This window comes from Odocoileus virginianus, chromosome 26 (genome assembly GCF_023699985.2).
Source record: "Odocoileus virginianus isolate 20LAN1187 ecotype Illinois chromosome 26, Ovbor_1.2, whole genome shotgun sequence".
NCBI classification, from domain to species: domain Eukaryota; kingdom Metazoa; phylum Chordata; class Mammalia; order Artiodactyla; family Cervidae; genus Odocoileus; species Odocoileus virginianus.
The window spans coordinates 20,847,853-20,872,193 of NC_069699.1; the positions used below are offsets into that span (position 1 = coordinate 20,847,853).

Sequence of the window (24,341 nt, forward strand, 5' to 3'; positions counted from 1 at the left end):
GGGGATTAAAGAAGAGTGGGGGTATTTCAAGAAGGGGCAGCCAGATGCCCAAAAGGCACAGAGGTGAGACCAAAAGCAAGTGGTGTTCAGAGGCCAGTGAGGGCTCTATGTGGCTGGGTATGGACTTAAGTTGTTATTAGATTAACAAGGGCCTCCGGTTTAGATTTTATCCTTTTAGCAATGGGATTGGGGGAAACAACGGATGTCCTTAGATTAAGTGTAGAAAAGACTGAGTTAATCCAGAGGATCTACTCACGTTTGATCTTCAGGAGATTTATTTGTGGACTTCTGACCCTCTCTACTTCCAAAGAGGACCTGCAATGATGTTTTCTCTGGGTCTTCTAGGTAGGGATCATAGCCAGAGACTTTTGAGTCCCTCTAGGATCTTAAATTATAACTAGCACAAAGGTGAGTGAACAGATTCCCTGACAGGCAGGCAGGAAAAATGCTCCCAAAAGACAAGTATCTTTACAAATGACAGAATATTTATTAACAATACCTTTAAAAAAAGATTACATATGCTAGATCACTGGTAAATATCATTAACACTGGGGTTGGGAACTACCTGGGGTGTTATTTTTTTTTCATTCATTTTATTATTTTGTTGATTTTTTTTTGTGTGTGTGTGATTTTAAATTTTGTCTTATTTCAACATAGAAGTAACCATATCAAACTAAGAAAGGAACACAGCTTGAAATACTGACAATATATTTTTTCCCAGTTACCACCCTAGTTTTTACACAAGTGGAATCCTGATTATGACTTTATTGGATAAATATAGCTAGAAGGTTGAAAAGTTAACTTATACTCTTTGTAAGCAAAAATGACAAATTACAAGCAAATTTGAGCTCTCTGAGAAAGAAGAAAAGGTGCAGCGTGTTTACAAGTGAAAATTTTTATAGAAAATTTCATTGCATTTTATTTGCACTGTTCCACTAGTGTCAACTTACAAAACCTCCCCCGTTATAACAAATAGTTCTTTTCATAAGAATACGGTTTTGTTGATATTGTCATTTTCCAATGCATGATTTTAAGACGTAGAAGATAAAGCTTATAAAGCAACAAGGCTACCTACTGCAAAACAGGAGACTCATCGAGATACCATACAGTTTTACTAAAGATCTCTTACAGAGTCATGAAAAAAATTATTTGTGGCAACTATTTGCTGAAATAGGAGAAATCTGCCAGACTCCTTACATAATTCTGATTTAAAAGAAGGGCTCTATCATTAAAGAGATACACATATTATCTATAAGAGATTTTGTAAAGAAGTTATGAATCCATCCACAGAGAATTACTCTTTTCTTTGTTAAATGTACATTCAAAACAGATACATTTAAAGATAGTAAAATTATTCTTTATCCTTTGAAAGACGTGGTTGACTATAGTAACTTTTGGTCTATGTTACTACAGGATATGTAACTTCCAGTGTCATGGCTAAGATAATGCTACTACAAAGACAAGGCTAACTTAGTCGAGGGAAAAGAAAGGCTTACCGTACGATGCTAAATTCAGGGGTGGGAGTACGGCACAAGGTGCCTCTCGGGCAGTTAGTTTAGGTTTTGAGATTGCGGCCATTCCTGAAATCATCTCAAGTTGTGTGGAACAACAAAATTCACAACAGGGCTGGAAAACATATTGTACAATGGCTAAATGACTTGATTGAGTGGGTCAGTCATCCCATGGGTCATTCCTACACGGCAGCCTTGAGTTACAGACTTATCCTTCAGCTGTGCTGCCTCTAGACCCTTGTAGAACTGTACAAGGAATCTGCAATGTATTGACCAAGGTGAGTTTCCAACTCTGTCTGTAAAGGAAATATTTTCAAATAATAATCATATGATTGTGTTGCCCATAGCATTTTACAGCAGAGGAAAAAATTAATATCTACATCTCATGTTAACTTTAAAAAATCCTATAAAACACTAAATATATAATAAAAAATATGCATATAAGGACATATGTAAACTGCTTTGGTAACATCATATTACAGATGTCTTCAGTGCATTGCAGAGTTTCCAAAGAAACTTCAGACAAAGCTAGATTTGCTTTGAGGAAGTACTGTAGAATGCCATTCCTAAAGAAGCAAAAAACATTTTTTTTTCCAGTAATAAGATGTACTTGAACAACAATATTACTTAGTACTGGGTGTCTTCAAAACAACTAGCTAAATGTTGCTTATATTATAAAGAGAAAGTCCTCCGGAGAACTGTTGTCATAAACTGGACCTTGCTGTGAGGGAGATCATGATGGTGCTGATGGCCGACAGCGTGCATGCATTTGAAGTGGATGGCCCGGCTCCTCTTGCATAGGCATCTGCAGAGAGAAGACATTCACTCAGCATCCACTTGCCCTGGCAACAAGGGAGGCAGGGCCCAGGGCTCTTGGAAATGGAAGAACTGTCTGAAGTCTATTGGAAATGACCATCTCTCTCTCTCTCTCTTTTTTTTTTTTTTAACCTTTTTCTTTTTGAGGTATAGCCAATTTTAAACTTTTTTTTTTTTTATATTGGGGTATAGCCTATTATGGGCTTCCCAGGTGGCACTAGTGGTAAAGAAGTCGCCTGCCAATGTAGGAGGTGTAAGAGACATGGGTTCGATCCATGGGTCAGGAAGATCCCCTGGAGGAGGGCATAGCAACCCACTCCAGTGTTCTTGCCTGGAGAATCCCATGGATAGAGGAGCCTAGCGGGCTACAGTCCATGGACTCACAAAGAGTCGGAAACAACTGAAGCGACTAAGCACAAGCCAATCAACAATACTGTGATAGTTTCAGGTGAACAATGAAGGGACTCAGCCATACATACAGATGTATCCATCCTCCCCACACTCCCCTCCCATCCAGGCTGCCACGTAACATTGATCTCTATGCTACACAGTGGACCTTGCTGGTTATCCATTTTAAATACAGCAGTGTATACAGGCAACCATAAATTTGTTCTCTGTGAGTCTCTTTCTGTTTTGTAAGTAAGTTCACTTGTATCAAGACCAATTCTTCTTGACTTTTTTAGTCTCTGTTCTATGACACCCTAGCTATGAACTTGGGAGCAGGGGTGTACATCTTTGGACCTCTATTTAAGTATTTGTTAAGGAAGGGTGTCCACATCTAACATGAGAAGAAACTTCAAAATGACTGCAAACACTACAGATAAATACTAGGATATCAATGATGCAGCAAAATAAACATTGATGTTCTCTTTCGAATTCAAGCTTTGTGCTGGGCACAGAGCCATATGACAATTTCTGCAAAAACTCTGAGAACCTCTGGTATGGTTATTACACAATTTAACAGATAAGGAAACTGGGGCTCAGAGAAAGAAGATAAGTCTAAGATTACCCCCTTAGTAAAGACCTGAATTGGGATTCCAACATATATATATCTAAATATACCAATTTTTTCCCAACAAAATAAGCTCAATGTTTTTAAAACTTTTCCTTATAAGTCTTATATTGTTTTCACAGTAAGAAATTATCAACAGTCATTTGAGTTTTATCAAGATTGTAAGATCTCTAACCACCAAAATGGAAAACCTCTTGAGAAAGAGACCATGTTTTATTCACAGCTACTGCCTTATCATCTAATCATTATAACAATAAAATTACTTCAAATATGTTTTTGTAATGAATTAAATCAAGAATTATCAATCTTAAAAAAAACTTCTTGAAATGATAAGCAAGTATGAAGTCAGATTTTAAGAAAGAGAGATAAATTAACCCCAAAACAAACTCCAATCTTGTGTTTTTTGTGGCCCGGAGATTACTTCCACATCTCACCATAGATCTGGTTCCTTTCAACAGAAGTTAGAGCCTCTTCTGAGATGTGGAAACCAATTCTCCCCAGTGTTTGCAAAGAAAAAAATGTGTTAGTATTTGCATGCAAAAGAGGTATAGTAAATATAAACCTCATCTGGAAGATGACAAATTTCTCCTGAATCTGGAGCATGTTCTTGGAGCAGCCTGCATTTCCCACCAGAATCTATTCACTAACAGTAATAAGTGCTTATTCAGAAGAAGGGTGAAGTGACCAGTGAACACATTTTCTTTTCTGCTTTGAGGCATCCAAATTTGATAGATGCAGTTAAAACTAGTTGAGTGGATACTTCATTGTAACTTGATACAGCAAGGATACCAGAGTCTTTCCTCATCTGACAAATAATAAAATGGACACTGAACAAAGGGACTGATGCTCAGGACTCTGTAGCAAGGATTGTCCTTGATTTAAAATATCCAGTCTCCATCAATGACTTGAAAGTTCCCATTTCCAGCCTTCACTGAACCCCTTACCTCTTGACTAGTAAATCCAAAAGCCAGTGAAAATCTACACTTAGATACCTAATGGCAATCTTATTTATTTTATTATTGTGGTAAGATACACAAAATGTAAAGGTTACCATTTTAACTATTTTAAAGTGTACAACTCAGTGGCCTTAAGTTCACTCCAATGTTGTGCAGCCAGGACCACATCTAGTTCTAGAACTTTTTCACCATCTGAAATGGAAACCTTGTACCCATTAAGCCACAATGAACACCAGTGGCCAGTCACTTTCAGTCACCAATCTGCCTCTGTGGATTTTCCTATTTCGCCTTTTTTAAAAAAAATTTTCAAATAAAATCATACAGCAAAAAATAATATGCTGTTGAGATAGTTGCAAACACAACTGAAAAATAGATTGTATTTGTCTGAAAAAAAACATAAACTTCAACAGTCTTTGAAAACAAATATATTCTTGACTATATGTAGACATGTGTGCTTATGTACACGCTACATACACAAGTTCAAAATAAACAGTTTCAAGCTCAAAATATTTTCAGCCAAAGACATTAAATTATATTGTATCACTAGAGACAGGCTTCTAGAGCAATTTAAAGAACTCTTTTTCGCTTGTTCTTCCTAAGTCACACTTTTAACTTTCTAACCTATAATGTGGGGGTTACTAGAGCTTTAAACCACCTGGGTCACATAGAAGATCCTGGGTGACTGATCTGTGGCTGCTTTAACCTCATTATTGATTGTCAAATGATTAAATCCTTATTACATCAGCCAAGACAGGTCAGACTGTTTTTTGCACAAAACTACCTGTGATTAGCAAATATCAGTTGTCTAAGGAAGGAGGATGGTATTATCCATTTTTATCATGTCTTTTTTTTTTTTATCATCTTTAATTTCATCTGAGCCCTGGCTCACTGGGAGGCTTAGGCAATAAGGCAGACAAGGAGAAGGGAGGGGAAAAAAAAAAGAGAGAGCGACGTTCTTACTTGATATCTTTGGAATTCGAATTTGTTCACTGCTGCTGCCATCTCCTCCATCACTGAATGGCTTAATTTCTATTATATAATCTTCATCAAAAGGCAAAGAAAGCTCCACCGACGTTTTGTTTGTTTCAATGACAGATGTGCTGCTCTGTCGGCTCCATCTGTACAGGACCTGCCAACATGGGAAGAACAGGTGTCACCTGCTGTCCTCATAAAGGCCCCCCCGGGATGCAGCAGACATTTGTTTCCACCTCTGGGCACCAGTGAAATGTGGGGATGCTGAAGTTGTCAGGCTGCCCACATGCATTTGGAAGGCTCATTTATAGCAAGGGGCATGTCTGCAGCCACCATTTATTTCATAAGGAAAGAATTGACAGGCTTGTGTGGCATGGAAGCATGGCTAGCATGAGCCTAACAACGTGCTCTGTGACCTCACATAACCTCTGGAGGCTCAGTTAAAACACTTGAAAAACCGGCTATACAGAGCTCAGCGACATATGAGGGTCTTTGGCATCAGAACAGATTTGGCTGCTGTGTGACCTTGGTCCACTTACTTTCCCACTCTGAGCCTCAATGCCCTCATCTGTAAAATGGGGACAATAATACCAACTTTCCTGGGAAGTCTTCAAGATTGCACAGGATTCAATAAAATAAAGGACTCAAAGAAAGCATGTAGGACATGGTATCTATGAAGTATTAAAGGAAACAAGAGACGCAAAGATAACTTGGCAAAGGTTAGAAGCAAAAATCAGGCATGATAAACTATCATTATTAATCCTTTGGAAAGAGGACATTTCAGCACAGAAAGAGCATCTCTGAAAGGCAAGGGCAGAAACCCCTTTTTCTCCCCCTCCCACTGGGAACCCTTTTAAAGCTACATAGAAAAGGGAGGGTGTTATAGGATCATTACTGTCACTCTCAAAGTGTCTGTAGCTCCTACAGTGTCACTCACACATCTTTGTTTAGCACTTTGGCTTCTGCTGGGCCAGAGTCTAGGCTGGTAGTTCACAGGATGAGATGGCTAACTAGCTTCCTCGAAAATACCCTCACCACCTGGCATTGCCTGCCCTGGTCATCAACAATCCCTATTAGGAACTAAAGATAAAGGTCCAGAGAGGTGTACCTGACTTTCTGGATATAACAACTGTGATGAGAACTGTCCCACAAGTGTTTTCTCTTTTCTCTGAGCCAGACACTCTATGGGCACAGCTATGCTTAGGGTGACAGCATCTGACAAGACAGGCACTATTATTTGTGCCCACAGATGAGGACACTGAGGCCCAGGGATATTGCAGAGCCGGTGAGTGACTAGATGAGGGTTTCTAAGCCCATGGTCTTCAACCACTATAACTCATCACTTCTCTTGATATTAAAAAAAAATAGGGCTGGGTGACATGAATGGTTCCAGGTCCTGGTTGTATGTAGAAGCTCTTAGGGAACCTGGAAAAATAGCAATGCTCTAGTCCAGTGATCTCCAATCTTTTTGGTGCCAGGACCAGTTTCATGGAAGACAGTTTTCCCACAAATTAGGGGTGGAGGTGGGGGGTAGTTTCAGGATGATTCAAGTGTATTATATTTACTGTGCACTTTATTTCTATTTTTATTACATCAGCTCCACTTCAGATGGTCAGGCGTTAGAAAATGAGGTGGGGGAACCCTGCTAATAGGCCACCGTTTCTCAGCTGGGGTGGAGGGAGTGGAGGAGCAATTTTGTGCCCCGGGAGGGCATTTGGCGAATGTCCGCAGACATTTTTGGTTGTTATAATGGCTGCTGCTAGTGTTGTGAGTGCCTGGGTCCCCCTATAATACAGAGGGCAGTCCCCACAACAGAGAATCATCCAACTTGAAGTGGCATCAGTGAGGAGGCTGAGGAATCCCACTCCAGCCACTCCCCAGACCTCCCATGTCAGACTCCAGAGAAGAAGGGTCCAGGCCATGGTACGTTTTTAAAAAGATCTTCAGATGTTCATTCAGGGAATCATGAATGACATCAGGGTTCTCAAACCTAAGCTTGTATCAGAGTTGACTGGAGGGCCTCTTAAAGCATCTATCACTGGGCCCCACCTGAGTTTCTGATTTCATAGGTCTTAGTTGGGACTTGAAAAATCTGCACTTCTGACAAGTACTCAGGTAAAACTGTTGCCTCTGGTCCAGGGGCCACACTTAGAGAACAGTAAGACTAGCTCATCTCTCCCTCAGACCCACTGCTGCCACTGGTTAGTACTTCTTGCAAACCTGTGCACTGGAGCCCGCCAGGCTCCTCTGTCCATGGGTTTACCAAGCAAGAACACTGAAGTGGGCTGCCATTTCCTTTTCCATGGGATCTTCCCAACCAAGGGATCAGACCAGGGATCAAGCCCAGGTTTCCTGCTTGACAGGTGGATTTTTTACATCTGAGCCACCTGGGAAGCCCCCTAAGACCCACTGTGAATTCTGATTTGCTGGGGTCAGAGACGTAGGGTCACTCTACTATTGCAAGAAAACCAAACCCAAGAGAAATGCATCAAATTCCCTTAAAATGGTTTAGATCCCATTTGTTTCCTGACATTTCATCACCTTTATTTATGTCTCTCTAATGCAAGGTGGAAAACACAATTTCCTTAGGGTGGAAAGATTCATAAGCGTCCCCCTTCCTTCTCAGGAGTTTCAGTTGTATCAAACTCAGCATCCACTCACTAATGATCAGGTTCAAATAAATCCCGAAGCGCATGCGGGACTGTCAGAGCATCTCATCACAGCCCTTCAGGAACATGGGCTGGCTGATGGGATGCAAGGGCACATCTGGCTTTGAGGAATAAATTGCTTCTTTGATTTACCTCTGGTCCTTGCCAGAGCACAGAGGATTCAACTAGTTTCAAATATAAATCCAAAAGGAACACTTAGAGGAAAAAACAGCCCTTTTCTCAGCACTGTTTACTAGCCATGTAACAGTGGGGGCTGAGCTGTGTGCATGCGTGCTCAGTTGCTTCAGTCGTGTCCAACCCTTTGCAGCCCCATGGATGGCAGCCCACCAGGCTCCTCTGTCCATGGGGATTCTCCAGGCAAGAATACTGGAGTCGGCTGCCCTCCTCCAGGGGATCTTCCCAACTCAGGGATCAAACCTGTGTCTCCTGTGGCTTATGCATTGCAGGCAGATCCTCTACCACTGGGCCACCGGAGAAGCCCTGGGAGCTGCAGTGGGAGCTAATAAAGGCCTGTAAAGCCTTTACACCACAGTGAGGCTCATTTCAGCTTTAGTTCTGCTGATTGACTTAAAGGCAGTGCTTACATTTCCTATAATCCACTGTGGAAGACAAGGAGAAAGAGTAAGTTCGTGGGAACAATGAAAATAAGATCAAATATTATTGAATGCTGATCATGAGTTTTAACATCATATACCTTGAGATAGGCACTATTATTATTCTGATTTTCTTTTTTGGCCACGCTGCATGTGGGATCTTAGTTACCTGACCAGGTATTGTACCTGCTCCCCCTGCACTGGAAGTGTGGAGTCTTAACTCCTGGATCATCACAGAAGCCCCTATTCTGATTTTAAAGATGAGGAGTCTGAGGCCTGGAGATGTTCAGCAATGTGCCCAGGATCTTACAGCCAGTAAGTGGGGGACACAGCATTCAAACTCTGGCAGGGTGGGTTCACAGCCTATATTCTTAACTAAGACCAGCTTGGCCACCACTGTGGACAAACTGCTTTCATTCTGTGGTCTCTATTTCCATGAACGCAAAACAAAGGGGGTTAGAGAGTAGAAGGCTCATGGCCCATAGGTTACATTTGGCTTGCACATTTTAACTATTTGGGCCTCGGTGGGTTTACTTTTTTTTAAAGTTAGACGTCACCACTTAAAACTACACATAGTTTTAAAACTACACACCAAGAAACTATACATAATAAAATTTGGGGTTCTATTAAAAACTGGAAGAGATAGCCGCATTGGTCTACATTCCTGTCTGGAAACAACTGGTTGGACCTTAGAACTTACTGCCTTTTCTGGACCATCACAAAGTCTATAGGTACCATGGTCTCCAACACGCCCTATTATGTCATGATGCTATGCATCTACCTCAGGACATCTGCACATCCTGGTCACTATTCTTGGAACACTCTCAGAGGGCTGCTTATCTCACTCCCTCCTTTTTTTATGACCCAACTGAAATGTCACCCCTTGATAAAGGCTTTCCCTGGGCTTTAACACCTCTCCTATCTATCCACTGTCTACTCCCTCCACTCTGAGTTATTTCTCTTGGTAGTACTTTATTGATCTATTTGTTTACTTCTGGCAGGGAAATAACTGAGGGGCTAAAAGGCAGGACTCTGGATCCATACTGCCTGTATTCCGAGTTCAGGTCAATATACTAGCTGTGTTAATAACACTATATCATGTACTTGGGTGGTGCTAAGAGAGTAGATCTCAATGTTCTCACCACAAACAAGAAATGGTAATTAAGTGATGGGATGGAGGCCTTAGCATATGCTATGGTGGTGATCATATTGCAATATATAAATGTATCAAATCAACATGTGTATATCTTAAATTTAAACAATATTATATGTCAATCATGTCTCAACAAATTAGTAAAAAGAATACTAGCTATATGAAGAAGGCAAGTTACTAAACTCTGTGCCATGAGTTATTTATCTATAAAACTGAGGCTAATAACTGCACCTGCTTCATGGGTTATTATAAAGTTAGAAAGAATTGGACCCGTACTTGGCACGTTTATTGATGATATTTTGTTGAAAGAATTAAGCCACCTTAATCCATTTACATAACCTGCCTGGCTCTGTAGACAGTTTACTTTGTGATACGGAAACCAGACACACTCTCTTTTTAGTTCAAGTGTCATAAAGTAGCTTGACAATTTGTGCTGAAACAGTATTTGGGGCCTTAAACTTCCTAAAGTTGAGTTCTTCTGTGGACTGTTTACCCAAGCAGAAAACCCACAGATCTAGACAATTTAGATAGAAAAACAAAAACACACACAGATATGTATGTAAAGTTTTTACAGAACTATATATCCTGAACGTTGACACTGTGTGTGTAGCATTTCAATATCTGTAACCAGGTATGCTGAGATCCCTTGGGATCTAAATGAGGATGCATGGGGAGTCTGGTTCCTCCAGTCCCAGCTCTAAAGAGAAGGGAAGGAACTGAATCGAATGGGAAGTCAAGCAGAAGTCAGAAAGGCGCCTTCCCACCTTATTACTCCTTCAGTCAGCACATGCAGCATTTCAAACTTCATACCCACCCATTAGTGATGCTTCCTAAGGCATGAAATTCCCACCCTGGAGGTGCCACTAGATATTTCATAGATGTAATTTAGATCTACAAGACACAGTGAATCAACATGAAAAAACTTATTGGGGGGGGGGGATGGGGTGGCCTAAATCCATGGTTCTCCTTGTGCTGTGTTTTTATTATTTCCTGAGATTGTCCTTTCCTTGATTTCTGGATAGGTCTCCGTATCTTAAATTGTAATGTCTTTTTTGTTGCTTTTTTTATTTTAAATTAAGTCCGTGGTTGAACCCTTGTGATGAATATATGAAATAAATACATACTGGGTCTTTCTACCAAAATAAATAAATAAATAAATAATTTATATCATCTCATCTGATGCTCACACCTGCAAAAGTTCCATGCTATCCAGCTGTAATTTGTTCCAATGTTTTATTCTAGTTCTACAGGAGTAAAAATTCCCCAAATACTGTGGGAAGCCCCAGTTCTTTTCTGGGAGGTGACTACTTCCATGTCAGCCTTGTGCTGCTTGATTCCCGCAAAGCTGCCTGATTCTGTGCTGCACAGGGGAATCTTCTAGATGTCTGTAAAAGTGTCTGTTGAATTAAAAAAAATATATATATATATATACATGTATGTATATATATGAAGGGCCTCCTTGGAAAAGTGCTAATAAGACAAGTTCATACGAGTTTCGGAGAGAGGGCAGGAAGACAAAGATGTAGTAACTAAATGATACTCATTTTTCAGTTATTCTTCTGAAAATGCCTATAATCCTTTAGACCCAGCTCACTGAAGCAAACTTCAGCTTGTGTATGCATCCCTGCCCTGTGGAAGCTGATGGCACTCCAAGTCCCTTTATTCAACAGCCTTTGGTTTTCACATTTGTAAAATGAAGGGCTTCGGCTGGATGATCTCCGGGGTTTCCTGCCCAGCTAACATTTTGCCTGGTTCCCTGAAATTCTTTAGGCAGCTCCCTGCCGTTCAATTTTATTTCAGCAGCAGTTTCAACCTGAGTTTTAAGACCTAGTAAGAGCTTCTTTCATGGAACTCGTGCCCCTCCTCAGGGACGGCTAAAGCTTTGGGATTTTTATTGTGTTTCCTCTCTCCTGTTCTACTAGGTGACACTGGAAGCCGGGAGGAAGACTTTCTGTCTCCTGTATTTTTTTCCTTCTCTCCCTTGGTTTGGTTAAATTAATTCAGGCCAATCACATCTGCATATCTTTCGTGCTGTGTTCAAAGCCCCGGCAGTGTCAGCGTGGGTCAGAGCACTGTGAGAACTGTCTTCACTCCTGGCTCCTTTCTTTGCGTCGTCTCACTCCTTTCTCTCTCTTTGATCTTCCAGCCTCCCAAACCCCAGGCCTCTCTCAAGTTGGATAAAACTAGTCAGATGAACTCTTTCCAATTATTTCACACTAAGAGACTAATGATTTAGGAGTTCAGGAAATGAGGGCTCCCTTCTCATACCACTGTAGAGAATGCATCCTTGGCTGGAGAAATTATGGGGACCATTCAGGCTAGGTGCTCGTGAGGCCCACAGTCTGGGGATTCACAGTAAGTCATCAGCCAATTATAATTACCCAAGAGGATGGAAAGTACTTTTAAAAATCTGACAAATAGCGAGAGCTCTGGCCATCAGGGAAGGCTTCTCATCTCAGACCCGATTAAGGATAAGGATGTAAGAGGGGGCAGTCCCAAGGAGAAGGAATAGAGCCGTAAAGGCTTGGGGAAAATGAAGGCACTGGCAGATTTCTCCTTTAGCAAAAGAGAAATGCAGTCCCAGAGAGGTTACGTGATTTACCTGAAGTCGCATACTGACTAGACGATCAAGACGTGGTTGTTTTTTGCTCTACTCTGTAAGACCCTTCTAGAAAGTTTCCTTTTAAAAAGGGATCCAGTGGAAGGTCTGTAGATCAGTTCTTAGGGAACATTTCCCTGCTGCAGAATACAAATCACTGTGCCTTGTAGACAAAGGAAAACGGTCCATAGAAGGGAAGGTTTCTGAATCCTCTAATCACATCACTCAAGGCTAACTGTGTCAACTCCCAGCCCTGGCTTCACACACTGTAACGAGCGCCTGCCAGCACTGTCAGTGCCCTGCTATCTTCAGCTCAGACCGAAAATGTCACAAAATAGCAGCATGCCGGCTTGATACATCCTGCTGACTAGTTCTGTTTGGCCTGTGTTGCCCCAAATGCTGTTTAAAAGTGAAACAAAACAGGATACTTAAAATGCCTTTTAATTTTAATGACTGTGGCACTACAGCTACAATCGATTTCCTTTTCTAGTTTATTAAAGTCAGGCTAACATTTATAGGATCAGGTAAATTAATTTCCTAAAAAATTCTTGTGTATATGTGTACATCCATATCCATATCCACATGCACATATATGGGCTTCCTTAGTGGCTCAGTGGTAAAGAATCCACCTGCCAAGCAGGAGATGAGGGTTCAATCCCTGGGTCAGGAAGATTTCCTGGAGAAGGAAATGGCAACCCACTCCAGTATTCTTGCCTGAGAAATCCCACGGACAGAGGAACCTGGCAGGCTACAGTCCAGACGGTTGCAAAGAGTTGGACACGATTTGGTGACTAAACAACAACAGTATCTCCATAACAAAACGGACATGAACAAAAATAATTAACCATTAGTAACACTGAGAAGTTACTACTGTTGATTAAAAATGTGATCAAGACAAGAACAAAACAAAACTGACTTTGGAGATATTAAAAATGTGGTTCTTCATGATTTTTTTATAGACCCAAACACAGGGTCTTTAACTGCTTCTGGTGACTGTGCCTGAGACTGAAGTTTAGGTGATTCTCTCAATCCTGGCCAGTTGTCAGGGACCATTTATAAAACTCAGACCAAACCACTCTGGGGCAGAGATGGAGAAAGGAGGCTGTGAGAGCATCATCTGGGAAAGTGAGGACAGTGATCATAAGATTCACGAGAACAGTGTGCCCCCATTAACAGCAGGAGTATAGGTGCCTTAGCAAAAAAAGAAATTACCCACTTTGTATCCTTTTACTTCTGACTCATTATCCAGGGCCTTCACTTGATCCCAATTGAGGATAATTTTGGAGTCCGATGAATTCCATATGATGTTTCCAGGGGGTTGACTTGGCGCTATAAAAAAAATTAAGATATACGAAGTCACAGATTATTAAGTCTCAATGGATTCTGAGGAATATCTCCTTCCTAGAATTCGAGAGTGGAGGCAATTTAACGGGCTATTGCACTAATATGTGTCTTCAAGGTCACTAAAATCTGACGAGATACAGCGCTGCAAATGGAAAAAGATTCAGTTGGTCGCCTAACATTTATAGCTAAAAGAAGTAGCCCTTCCCAGTGAGGAGAAAACATTTATCTTTCTGTCCTCTAGAGCAATGAATTTTGCATGGTATTCGGGAAGGTTCAGTTAAAATGCTAAGGTAAATCTGAATCTCCATAATGATACCAATTAGTATGCAAATGATCACTGGGAGGTAGGGATGGGCAATGAACTTGGAATATGTTTGATGAATCCCTAAAATATTTCTGAGCAAGAATATTCTTACGCGGCTTTCTGGTTGTCACATTGACCGTCGCACTGGAGGGGCCTGTCCCAGCAGAATTATATGCCTTGACAGCTAAATGATACAGGGCACTGCCTTTTAAGTTGGTGATTTTTGTTGACGTCTGATTTCCTATTGTTCGTATTTTTCGAGCATTTTCTTCTTTGTCATCATGTCTCCAATATTTAACCTGAGAAAACACAAAGGAAGACCTTGGATGTCATACTTATTGGGGATATCGCCAATGTGATTTTTTTTTCATACAAGATTCTTAGGACGGTGTTAATTTTCTATACAGCAAGTCATAAGCAGAGCGTTCAGAACTAAGACCTTTGTGTGCACTGAGAAATAATTGGCAATAAAAAAAAAGGCCCTCTCTTTGTTCTGAGCTTCAGAGTGAGACGGTAAATTGGCACAACCATTGTTGCTATTTCTCCCTCCCTGACCCCCACCTTGTTTTGAGGCCAAGTGATGCTGGGTGTATCAGAAATCAAAGTTCAATTTGCCAACCATCTTATATATGCTTAGACCTGCATGTGTTTAGACACAGATCTCTGTAATTCAGAAAGGACTAAGCTGACAGCAGAATGCTCAGTGCTTTCATTCATGCTCCTCTAGAAGCCATTGTTCTCTAAAACAAATGTCTTTACATGGAACTCGAGGTCTTTTTTTCCATCCGTCTGTGTTTGGAAAGTTCTCACTGAGGGGTAGAGACCCTTACCCAGAACCAAGGCACCCCTCTCTTGCTTACCTCATACCCTTGTATCCGACCTCTATTCTTCTCCATGGGGGAGGCCCAGAAAACTTCAATGTCTGTTGCAGAAAGACTTCTGGCAAAGATGCTGGCTGGTGGTTTGGTGGGTTCTGCAGATGAGTGTGGAAAAATTTACGACTCTATCAGCTATATCAAAATAGCCTTCTGGATACTGGCCTCATAGGTGCAAAGAATCCATTACTATAGACTAATCTTTACTGATCATGACCCAAATATTCACTTCACAGAGGACCCAGGATTAATGGCTGGGAGGGGGTGGTGATGGAGACAGTGCTGAAGAGAGCTGTTCAAAGTCTTTGTCTTCTAAATTTAGGGTTAAGTGGAAGGGAAATAAACCAGGAAACTGAAGTTTAAGAGCCAAGTTCTCCTAGCCAGCAATTTATTTACTATACATCCTTCTTAATTAGCATTTGTCATAGGTGAGAGTTCCACTCGCTGTTATGAAAATGAGAGAGAGAGAAAACAGGAGAATCAACTGACTTGACTAAGTTTCAGGAGGACTGGGTGACAGTTCAGTTCTGCACCGCCATCTGCATGTCTTGGACAAGTCATTTATGCTTTCTGGGCCTCAGTATCCTCAGCTGCAAAGGAGAGTCGAGACCAAGTCTGTCCCCCACATTTCAGTTCTTTTTGCCAGATTTCTGCCAGAGCTATGTACCATTTTTGTGTGAAGGTTTTCCTTTCAGTGGTCTTTCTTAAGGAAAAGCTTAGGCATATTGTGAGCTGTAACTTCATGAAATTCTGGTTTTGATTTGATGGCTGTATTTTTTTATCTGATACAATTCAAACCAATATATAACTATCAGATATGTTTAAAGGTTCACCTAGAACCATTAACAGTAATTTGCGTGCTCCCTCTGAAATCCACATTATGTTCTAGAACATGCTGGAGGTGGAGGCCACTAAGGTTGTGTCTATTTATAATAATGTATTAGTCTGTCTGTGTGTTAATTCACTCAGTATTTATTAGGGGTCTGTGTGGCATACACACAGACACTGGTGACACAAAGGTGAAAAAATAAATATCTGGCCCTCAGGAAATACACCTTAGTGAGAATATAAAACTATAATTCAAAACTTATAATACATTGAGATGAGAATTATAACAGAGGAATGTTAGGGTACAGGGACAAAGAGAAGCAACTCAGTCAGGTGGCCTAGGGAAATGAGAGGCCTTAGTTGTTCAAGTTGAATTTTGAAAGATAACTGTGAAAGCACAAAGTGGGCAAGGCAGAGGACATTAAGAGAAGCTGAAGCATATGCTAGGGGCTCAAGCTTCTTTGGATAACTGCAAATCCTCTGGCTATGGTTGGAGCATGGATCATGCAGGGAAGTGAAGCAGAAAAGAGAGGTGAGGGTGAGATCATGGAGAACTGCTGAGTCTAAGGGGCTGATTTCTCTTTCTGCACAGAACGGACTGCATCTTCATTTACTCCAAATCAATGACTCGACTTGGAACTGTTTTAATATGGTCTCATTCCAAACATCAGCTTTGAAACAATGAAGGTGAACGCCGATGGAAATGAAGACCATTATGCAAGGCATTCTAAGAGCGATGCTAGCACAGAGGCAGTAAAAATAAATGAGAACCCCTCAATGTGATAACACCAGGGGTGACAATGAGAACAATCACATTGCTTTGTGACTCTCTCTACTTAATAACAGAATAATTTTTGAGTATACTATGACATATGAAAAGTGGTAAGAGGAAATGCAAATTATATTTTGGCACTCACCTAAAGGTATAAAATATAATTCTGTTGAAAATAATATTATATATAAATGGAAGATCTTCTACAGTGCTTGTGATTTTGGTCCCTAGCAATGGAATTAATAATGGATATCCATTTGTTTTTATATATCATGGAGTTGCTGTCTTTCTAAGAGATTGGTGGAAGACAATGAAATGTATTTTTTCATACTACACTTTTCTCAAGTCAGGATACGCCTTCAATTTATGGGTAGGGCGCTAAAGTGACGGCACATCCTGAAATCAATATCTAGGGCTTCCCCTGTGGTCCAGTGGTTAGGAATCCGCTACAATACAGGGGACACTGGTTCGATCCCTGGTCCAGGAACACCCTACATGTGGGGTGTGTCGGGGGGCAGCTTAGCCGGGGCACCACAACTACTGAGTTTGTGCTCTGGAGCCCACCAGCCACAGTTACTGAGGCTAGGAGCAGCAACCACGGAAGGGAAGCCCTTGCACCCGAGAGCCCACGCTCAGCAAGAGAAGGCCACACACCTGCAGTGAGAAGCCCGCGCACCACATCCAGAGAGCTGCCCCTGTTCTCTGAACCTCGAGAGACCGCACGCAGCAACGAAGACCCAGAGCAGCCACAAGTAAACAAACAAATAAATAAAATCAACAGCTTGGAATTGAAGAAGCATCGTACCTTCTTCTGCAGAGTATACCACCGTGGTGGGACTGAAAGGGCCCTCTCCTTTATTGTTGAAGACACCCACTTTAACCTCAAAAGGAGAGAAGGGCCGCACGCTCTCATTCCTGAACACGTATCTGGAGGCGTCAGCGGAGGCCAGCACCGTCAGCATCCAGATCATTTTGCCGTAGGGTCGGAAGGCCACCACGTAACCAAAGCCCCTGCCGTTCTGTAACTCCTCAGGGACCGTCTGGGAAAGAAGGGAGGCGGTCTTCAGAGACGGCAGTAGCTTGATTCAAGTGCCACCTGTTTTATTCCACCACCAGCCACACCCCCATCCTGCCTCCATCCTATCTCATCGTGGGTTTTGCAGAGAGTCTTCGGTTTGGGACTCGCCATCCATCTAGCTTTGATATTCAGGGGGGACTGCAGCAGGAGTTTAAAAAAGTCACTGTAACCCTGCAGTGGAGAGCCTGGCTTCCTGACGTGGGAGACCCAACTCTGAAAGTGTTGGAAATGACGGTGGGAGACACTGGGCAGTTGATCTAAAAACCAACATTTCCAACATGTACCATCCGACACGATTCTTCCTCCAGCGTCACACAGACACTCAATGAAGCAGCTCTCACCAAAGAAGTGAGGACCATTTTGCTCAGCCCCAATCTTCCCTCTCAGCTCAGAAGTGCTGAGCAGGAAAGGGTGAGTGGTTTATCTCACTGCTGGGGCTTTGGTTAAATGGACAGATTTGAACTTCCAGGCTTGTTGTCTAGAATCCTTCAGAAACATTTAGAACGCTTGCTGAGGCTCTGACTTCCTCTCTCAAAATCGATTTTCAATAAATGACTGACTAATAAACCTCTATGTTTTTTTTAAAAAATAACCTTACACAAGAGGGCTCTAGCAGCAAAGTCAACCCTAGGAAATTGTGTTGGCACACGCAGTCTAATGAGCACAGAGGTTTTAGATCAATTGGCTTTGAAGTAATTCAGGAAAAAAGGAAAAAAACTGGTTTTGTCTAAGCCAGATTTCTTTAATGTATAATTTTACACACACTTCTTTTCTTGTCTTGTCTTCCCTTTCATGATTGTTTTTTCTGTGATGAACTGAATTAAAACTTAACTCCATAATCGATGGGCAAACATCATCTCTTCCTGCTGACCTAAGGGAGTGTCTGCACTCAAACGGCCTTTAGTTGTTAAAAACAAAGGAGGAAACTTCCTAGATATGTTTAACACAGAATAAAATGACAAGACAGCCTGGACTAATGTGTTTTGCCATTGTTTCATGATTCATTTACCTCCCACGTTATAACCAGTTCAGATTTGCTGCCTCCACCACCACTGACGTTAGCTGGGGTGACTTCGGGGACTGTTGAGGAGACAAAAACAAGTCGTGTCAGGTGACAAAGACCAGGAGGGCCAAGAGGGCGGCTGGGCTGAGGTGACCCAGTCTAACAAATACTTGGATGTGCAGGGCTTTGTTTTCTGAGGTCAGAAATGGTATGATCAAGGGAGTCTAAAGCATCAGTTCACAGAAATGAAATACACCAAGGAAACGGATATTCCATAGTGACCTATTTCCCATTCAACAAGGCACACCTATTATCTGACAAGACAGAACAATGGTTCAGCTCCACCCTTAGAGGCCGAGGTTCAGGGGGATGAGAAAAGGACTGAGGTTCTGGTTCTAATGCTCGGGTAGGCGTTTATTAACCGCACGGCAATACACGAAGGAGAGACAATACACTCTGCCCGTGCAGAGTTTACAGTCTAGCTGGGAGGCAGGAGCACATGCAGGATGATTACAGGGCGATGGCGACAACCACAATAGCGCAGCAGAGACAGAATGGAGGCGTGCAGCGGCCTTCGGCAGCGCGGGCTGCTCAGAGCAGGGCTGGGCTAATGGCTTCTCGGAGCAACGTGAGCTGTGAGCCGAGTGTTGAAGGAAGTGGTGGACAGAGGTTGACCTCTGGCTCACTGTGCTTAAACTCTTTGATCCCCAGTTTTCTCTGTAAAAGAGGGGAAATTTGGCTAGCTTTCTCCTCAGGACTGCTGAGAGGAATTAATTAAATTATGATTTCACAGTGGGGGAAGGAAGCATGGGGATTATTGGCTTATCATCATGTAAGTGAACAACTCCAGACAGAATCTGAAAATGTCTGGCTGGGGTAGAGATGTGGTGCCTGGGTATGTCCCCTTGGATAAAGACAATGAAACAAATCTAGATGGATTTGTGTCCAAGAGTAGGGTCAGAGGCCCCATTTGCTCTGGGGCTTTGCTCTTTCTTCAACAAACGCCGGGGATGAGATGGTCAGATAGCATCACGGACTCAAGGGACATGAGTTTGAGCAAACTGCGGGAGATGGTGAAGGACAGGGAAGACTGGTGTGTGGCAGTTCACGGGGTCACAAAGAGTCAGACGTGAGTGAGCGACTGTATAACAATAGTGACAAACACTGGTCTCATCACGGTTGGGACCTTCTCAGACACCCACACCTAGGCCTTCCACACTATGTGAGACAAAGACAAGGAATGCTAATGAATTTATACTATTCTCTCCTGTGTTCAACCAAGGCTGTGTCTACAGAAGTTCCTACTAAACTGTTGATTGGGCTTGCTTGAATTAGCAGGAAGGAAACGGCAACCCATTCCAGTATCCTTGCCTGGAAAATCCCATGGCTAGAGGAACCTGGCGGGCTGCAGGCCACAGGGTTGCAGAGTCGGGCACAACTGAGCGACTAACACTTTTATTTCCCAACCTTAGCTTTTGGGAAGGGTTTATGCCCTAAGATAATCTGACTGGACATTTCTGAAGAACTTAATCTTTGTCACTTGAGATTCCTGTGAGTTGATAGCATTTGAAGTGTGGTTGAGCCTTTAAAAAAATAATAATCCTAGTGGGAAAGTCTTGGTGACAAAGCAACCAATGAAGAAAGACATGGCATTTGAGGGAACTAAGACAAGTGTCTCTCCCTGGACCAGGGAACCCAGTGAAGAGTGAGAATATAACCCGAGATTGAAACTCAGTGCTGGGACTCATGGAAAGAGAGAAAGGACAAACCAGTGGTTACCAGTGGGGACAGAAGTTGGGGAGGGATGTTGTTAAGGGTAGGGAAGTATGGGGTACAAATCATTAGGTACAAAATAAGGTACAAGGATACATCATAAAACATAGGGAATATAGCCAATAGTTTATAATAAGTATAAATGGAGTGTAACCTTTAAAAATTGTGACTCACCAAACTGTACACCTCTAACTTGTATAATATTGTACATCAAATATACTTCAACAAAAATAAATAAATAAAAACAACAATAGAAAAGATACTCCCTGCTGGTTAATAAGCTGAGCATCTACTGGCCTCATTTCTGATGACTACAGTCATTGTAGGGAAGGATGTGTTAACATAGAACCTCATTGGGGCTGAAGAACAGGGTGATTAAAAGCCTCTCCCTAAGGAGCAAGAGTTGCTGTTTTCGGAGTGCTACTCACGGGCCTCTTCTGTTCTCCGCTTCTCCGAGGGCCGGCTGGGCTCCCCAATCCCAATCACGTTGGCTGCAACTGTGCGGAATTCATACTCGACCCAGGGGTTCAGACCCACCACAGTGGCTGTGAATGTCTTCCCATCAATGAGTTCTGGGACTGAAAGACATCGAAAGAAAGTGAAATAGTTGATTTTACTACTTGCCCCAATTAAAGAAAAAGTATTGGTGATTGTGATTCAAAATTATATGTAATAAAATATTGACTAAAAGGAATTCAAAATTATTTGCCATCAACTTTAGTTATTACAAGGTTAAAAAAAAAGGTGAGGATGTTTCATAGTATTCTGCGTTAGGAAGATTGGAACTTAGTTCATCACCATCATCACCGTCACTGTAACCGGGGTACCACCACAGGTCGAGGGCAGCTGCACAAACTGCCGTTACACGGAGGTCATCCCAGAGCATCCGCGCCAGACCAATCAACTCAAATCTCACGCCAGCAGATGATGCCACAAAAGACAGTCTCCAAGGCCCAAGGCTACCTGACGGTTATCACTCTTATCCTCTCTCACCTCACGTTTCTCGGTAGTTACTGAATAGGACTGGGCACATTGTTTAATTCTTACAACTACCCTAGGAATAATGTAAAATTATTCTCTTCATTTTTATAGATGCGGAAAAGGTACCACATAAAGGTCAAATGACTCACCCAAGTGGATTTGTATCTTTGACCACATGGCCCAAGCTCCATTATAATAACAACGGAGTAATAATGTTATAGATCCAAACTACTGTCAATGAGTTGTATCAGCACATCGAAAGAAAGAAGCTGCAAATGTAGAATGGACGGTCCATGAAGAACACAAAAAGTGGGATCAGAGAGGCAGCATTTGACAGTGTTCATTCAGCAGGATGTGGGGACGGCCTCCTGCACAGAGGACGGGGCTCACTGCCTGAAGTCACAAGCCACAGAGCCCTGGACTTGGCTTCTACACTCACTGTGCAACCTTTTGGGTTTTGAACTGATTACCATAAAGATTTCCCAAAGGGCCCAGGGGATGTCCCTGTGACAAACCTGAGGCCCCACTGACCAGACTTTAGTGACTTCCAGCCTCCTAGGGAGCACATGTATACAGTCCTTCCCTCCAAGGGTGAAAAGTGTGGGCTCTGGAGTCAGACAACCTGGATTCTAATCCTGAATCCACTCTTAGCAGCCAAAGAACCTTAGGGAAGTTGCTTAACCTTTCCATGGCTTGGTTTTCTCACTGTGAAGTAAAACTAATAACATCTATTCACAGTGCAGTTGAGCAGACCCAAGAAAAGCACTTAGATAAGGGCTCAACCAATTCTAGCTGTACATGTTTTCTTTTATATACTATCCTTATCATTGTTATGAAACTTGAATATCAATATCTTCATCCCCCTCCTTTCCTTCATCATATTTATGCAGTGATTTACTTTTTTTTTTTTTTAAGTTTCACAATCACTTCTGTACAGGGTCATAACAGTTCTTATTTTGCCCATTTAACAGAAGAGGAAAATAAAGATGTATAGAAATCTGCTGATTAGCAGAGTCAGGATTAGAAGTCATATCTCCTTAATTTCCAGATTTTCCTTTCCTTTCTTCCTAAAACACTCCCATGACCCAGGAGAAAGTCAGTGATTCAGCTGGAAACATAGAAACCCATTTCTGAGGTCAGATATGCTCAAATGGAAAAACCAGAGGAGTGTGCAACATGCTTACAATAATTACTTGTTTGTTTTTTTCCTCAAACAAAACCTAAATAAAATAACAAAATGAGTCAATGAGAGGTATAGACAGGAGCAGAAATGGTAGGCCTACTCACGTATTCTTTAACAAAACCTCATGCCTCTTCATACTCAAATGTATCCATCTAAAAAAATGACAGCAAGTCAAGAGTCTCCATGCAGTCCTTAGATACAGGTTTCTTGAATGCTGGGTACAAACTTTACAAAGACTGTGACTACAGGGTAACACCATCCACTGCTTTTCGAAGTGCACCACTGGAGGTACACAGACGATTTCAGGTAATGCACAGACAGATGATGCATTTTATTTTTATAACAAATGTAATATAAAATATGTTTAAAAAATAAAACCAACAGAAGACCTTGTCGGCTTGTATCAAAGCTCAGTCGGTAAAGAATCTGCTTGTAATGCAGGAGACTAGGGTTTGATTCCCGGGTCAGGAAGATCCTCTGGAGAAGGAAATGGCAACCCACTCCAGTATTCTCACTTGGAGAACCCGATGACAGAGGAGCTTTGCAGGCTACAGTCCATGAGGTCGCAAGAGTCCGACATGACTTACCAACTAAACCACCACCAACGCCAAGACCTCACATCATTTTAGACACTGTGGCTTAGAACAAATTAAAGAACAAGCAAATGTGAATCAATAGAAAGAAAAATATTAAATAAATGATGGTATAGTGGGCTGAGGTCTGGGAAACGCTGCCCAAAAGTCTCATCTGTAGCCATGTGTTTGAACAGGAAACAAGAGGCCCCTCAGCATCTGCTACACAGCTGTGTCGGTTCTGCTGAGTTCCCGAAGCCCCAGGGAGACACCAGAGTCAGAGATTCAATACAGTACCTGTGTTGACTGCTTGCCAGCCCACGGAGAATGGAGTCCTGGCTTGAATGACATACATGGTGATGGGGCTGTGGTTGTCAGGCCCAGGTCTCCAGGAGAGCTGAGCCGTGGTGTCTGTAATTTCATCTATAGTCACGGCCTCTGGGGGCCCTGGAGGACCTGAGAAAGAGCAAGACCCTCAGAAGTGGAGCAGTGTGTTCAAACGTCCAAGGAAGTGACCACTTGGTTGAACGGTCAACATTCTATTCAACTGTTGATTCATCCACCCCCAAGTTCAACACTTGACAACTCCTTTCTAAATACCTGTGAGGTGCCTGTCTTCCTTCTAGGTTCTGAAACTACATAGATGAGTGAAACATGGTCTGGGCTCTTTCCTCCAGGGGTTCACTACAGAATAGGAAAAACTAATAGGTACCCAACAATTACAATAGAATATTTTTTTCCAGATGCCAAAGGAGAATATTGGGGTGCTACCAGGGACCAAGTTCATTAATCCACCCATCATATATTTACAGGTTCCTACTATGAATTGGACACTGATATCTGGGGATACAGTGGTGATAAATGAAGATCTGAGTCTTCTGGAGGTGGTCATTTCTACCCCTGATGGTGTGAGCAAAAATGACTTTAGAACTTTGGGGTCACAGAGTTTTTCTGCATAGTCCAGCTGCACTGGGATGTCCACATCAAATGCCAAAACACAGTCATGTGCAAGGGAACTGCTGTGAAAAGTGCTCATGTTCAGGAAACCAAACTCTGTGGCTTCTTCAAAAAAATTTCAAAATCGGGTTGGCGCCTGAGGACCATCTGCAATTTCTGTAAGTCACACCTATATTTTTCTACTTCTGCTCTGGATGTGCACAGAGCACTGTGCTTAGACCACTGAAATGGGAGGAAATCAGTTTTAAATGAAGGCTTGCAGAGAGATGGAAACAGAGAGCTGGAAAGTGGTTGGCAAGCAAACACAAAATAACACAGAGCCAGATCAAAGACCCAAAGCTGTCCTAGATTCCAATATGAAAAGCTCTTAGCAGGCAGTTAAAGGCATTT

The 24,341-nt window shown here is 42.1% G+C and overlaps 1 protein-coding gene across 13 annotated transcripts in view; it reads right to left on the reverse strand.

Moving 5' to 3' along the window:
* Positions 1–463: 463 nt before the first annotated feature.
* CNTN4 (contactin 4) overlaps positions 464–24,341 on the reverse strand; it is a 971,999-nt gene continuing 948,121 nt past the window's right edge. For 12 of the 13 annotated variants that reach the window (XM_070455651.1, XM_070455646.1, XM_070455639.1 and 9 more), the window contains 9 exons: positions 23,292–23,450; positions 20,687–20,836; positions 18,492–18,562; positions 17,210–17,444; positions 14,790–14,902; positions 14,042–14,228; positions 13,498–13,610; positions 5,256–5,424; positions 464–2,316 (listed from right to left, as the gene is read on the reverse strand). In XM_070455651.1, coding sequence (XP_070311752.1) covers positions 2,216–2,316; positions 5,256–5,424; positions 13,498–13,610; positions 14,042–14,228; positions 14,790–14,902; positions 17,210–17,444; positions 18,492–18,562; positions 20,687–20,836; positions 23,292–23,450 — 1,298 coding nt within the window. In that variant the 3' untranslated portion in view covers positions 464–2,215. The remainder of the gene's footprint in view (positions 2,317–5,255; positions 5,425–13,497; positions 13,611–14,041; positions 14,229–14,789; positions 14,903–17,209; positions 17,445–18,491; positions 18,563–20,686; positions 20,837–23,291; positions 23,451–24,341) is intronic. The other variant, XM_070455652.1, reaches the window with a different exon arrangement.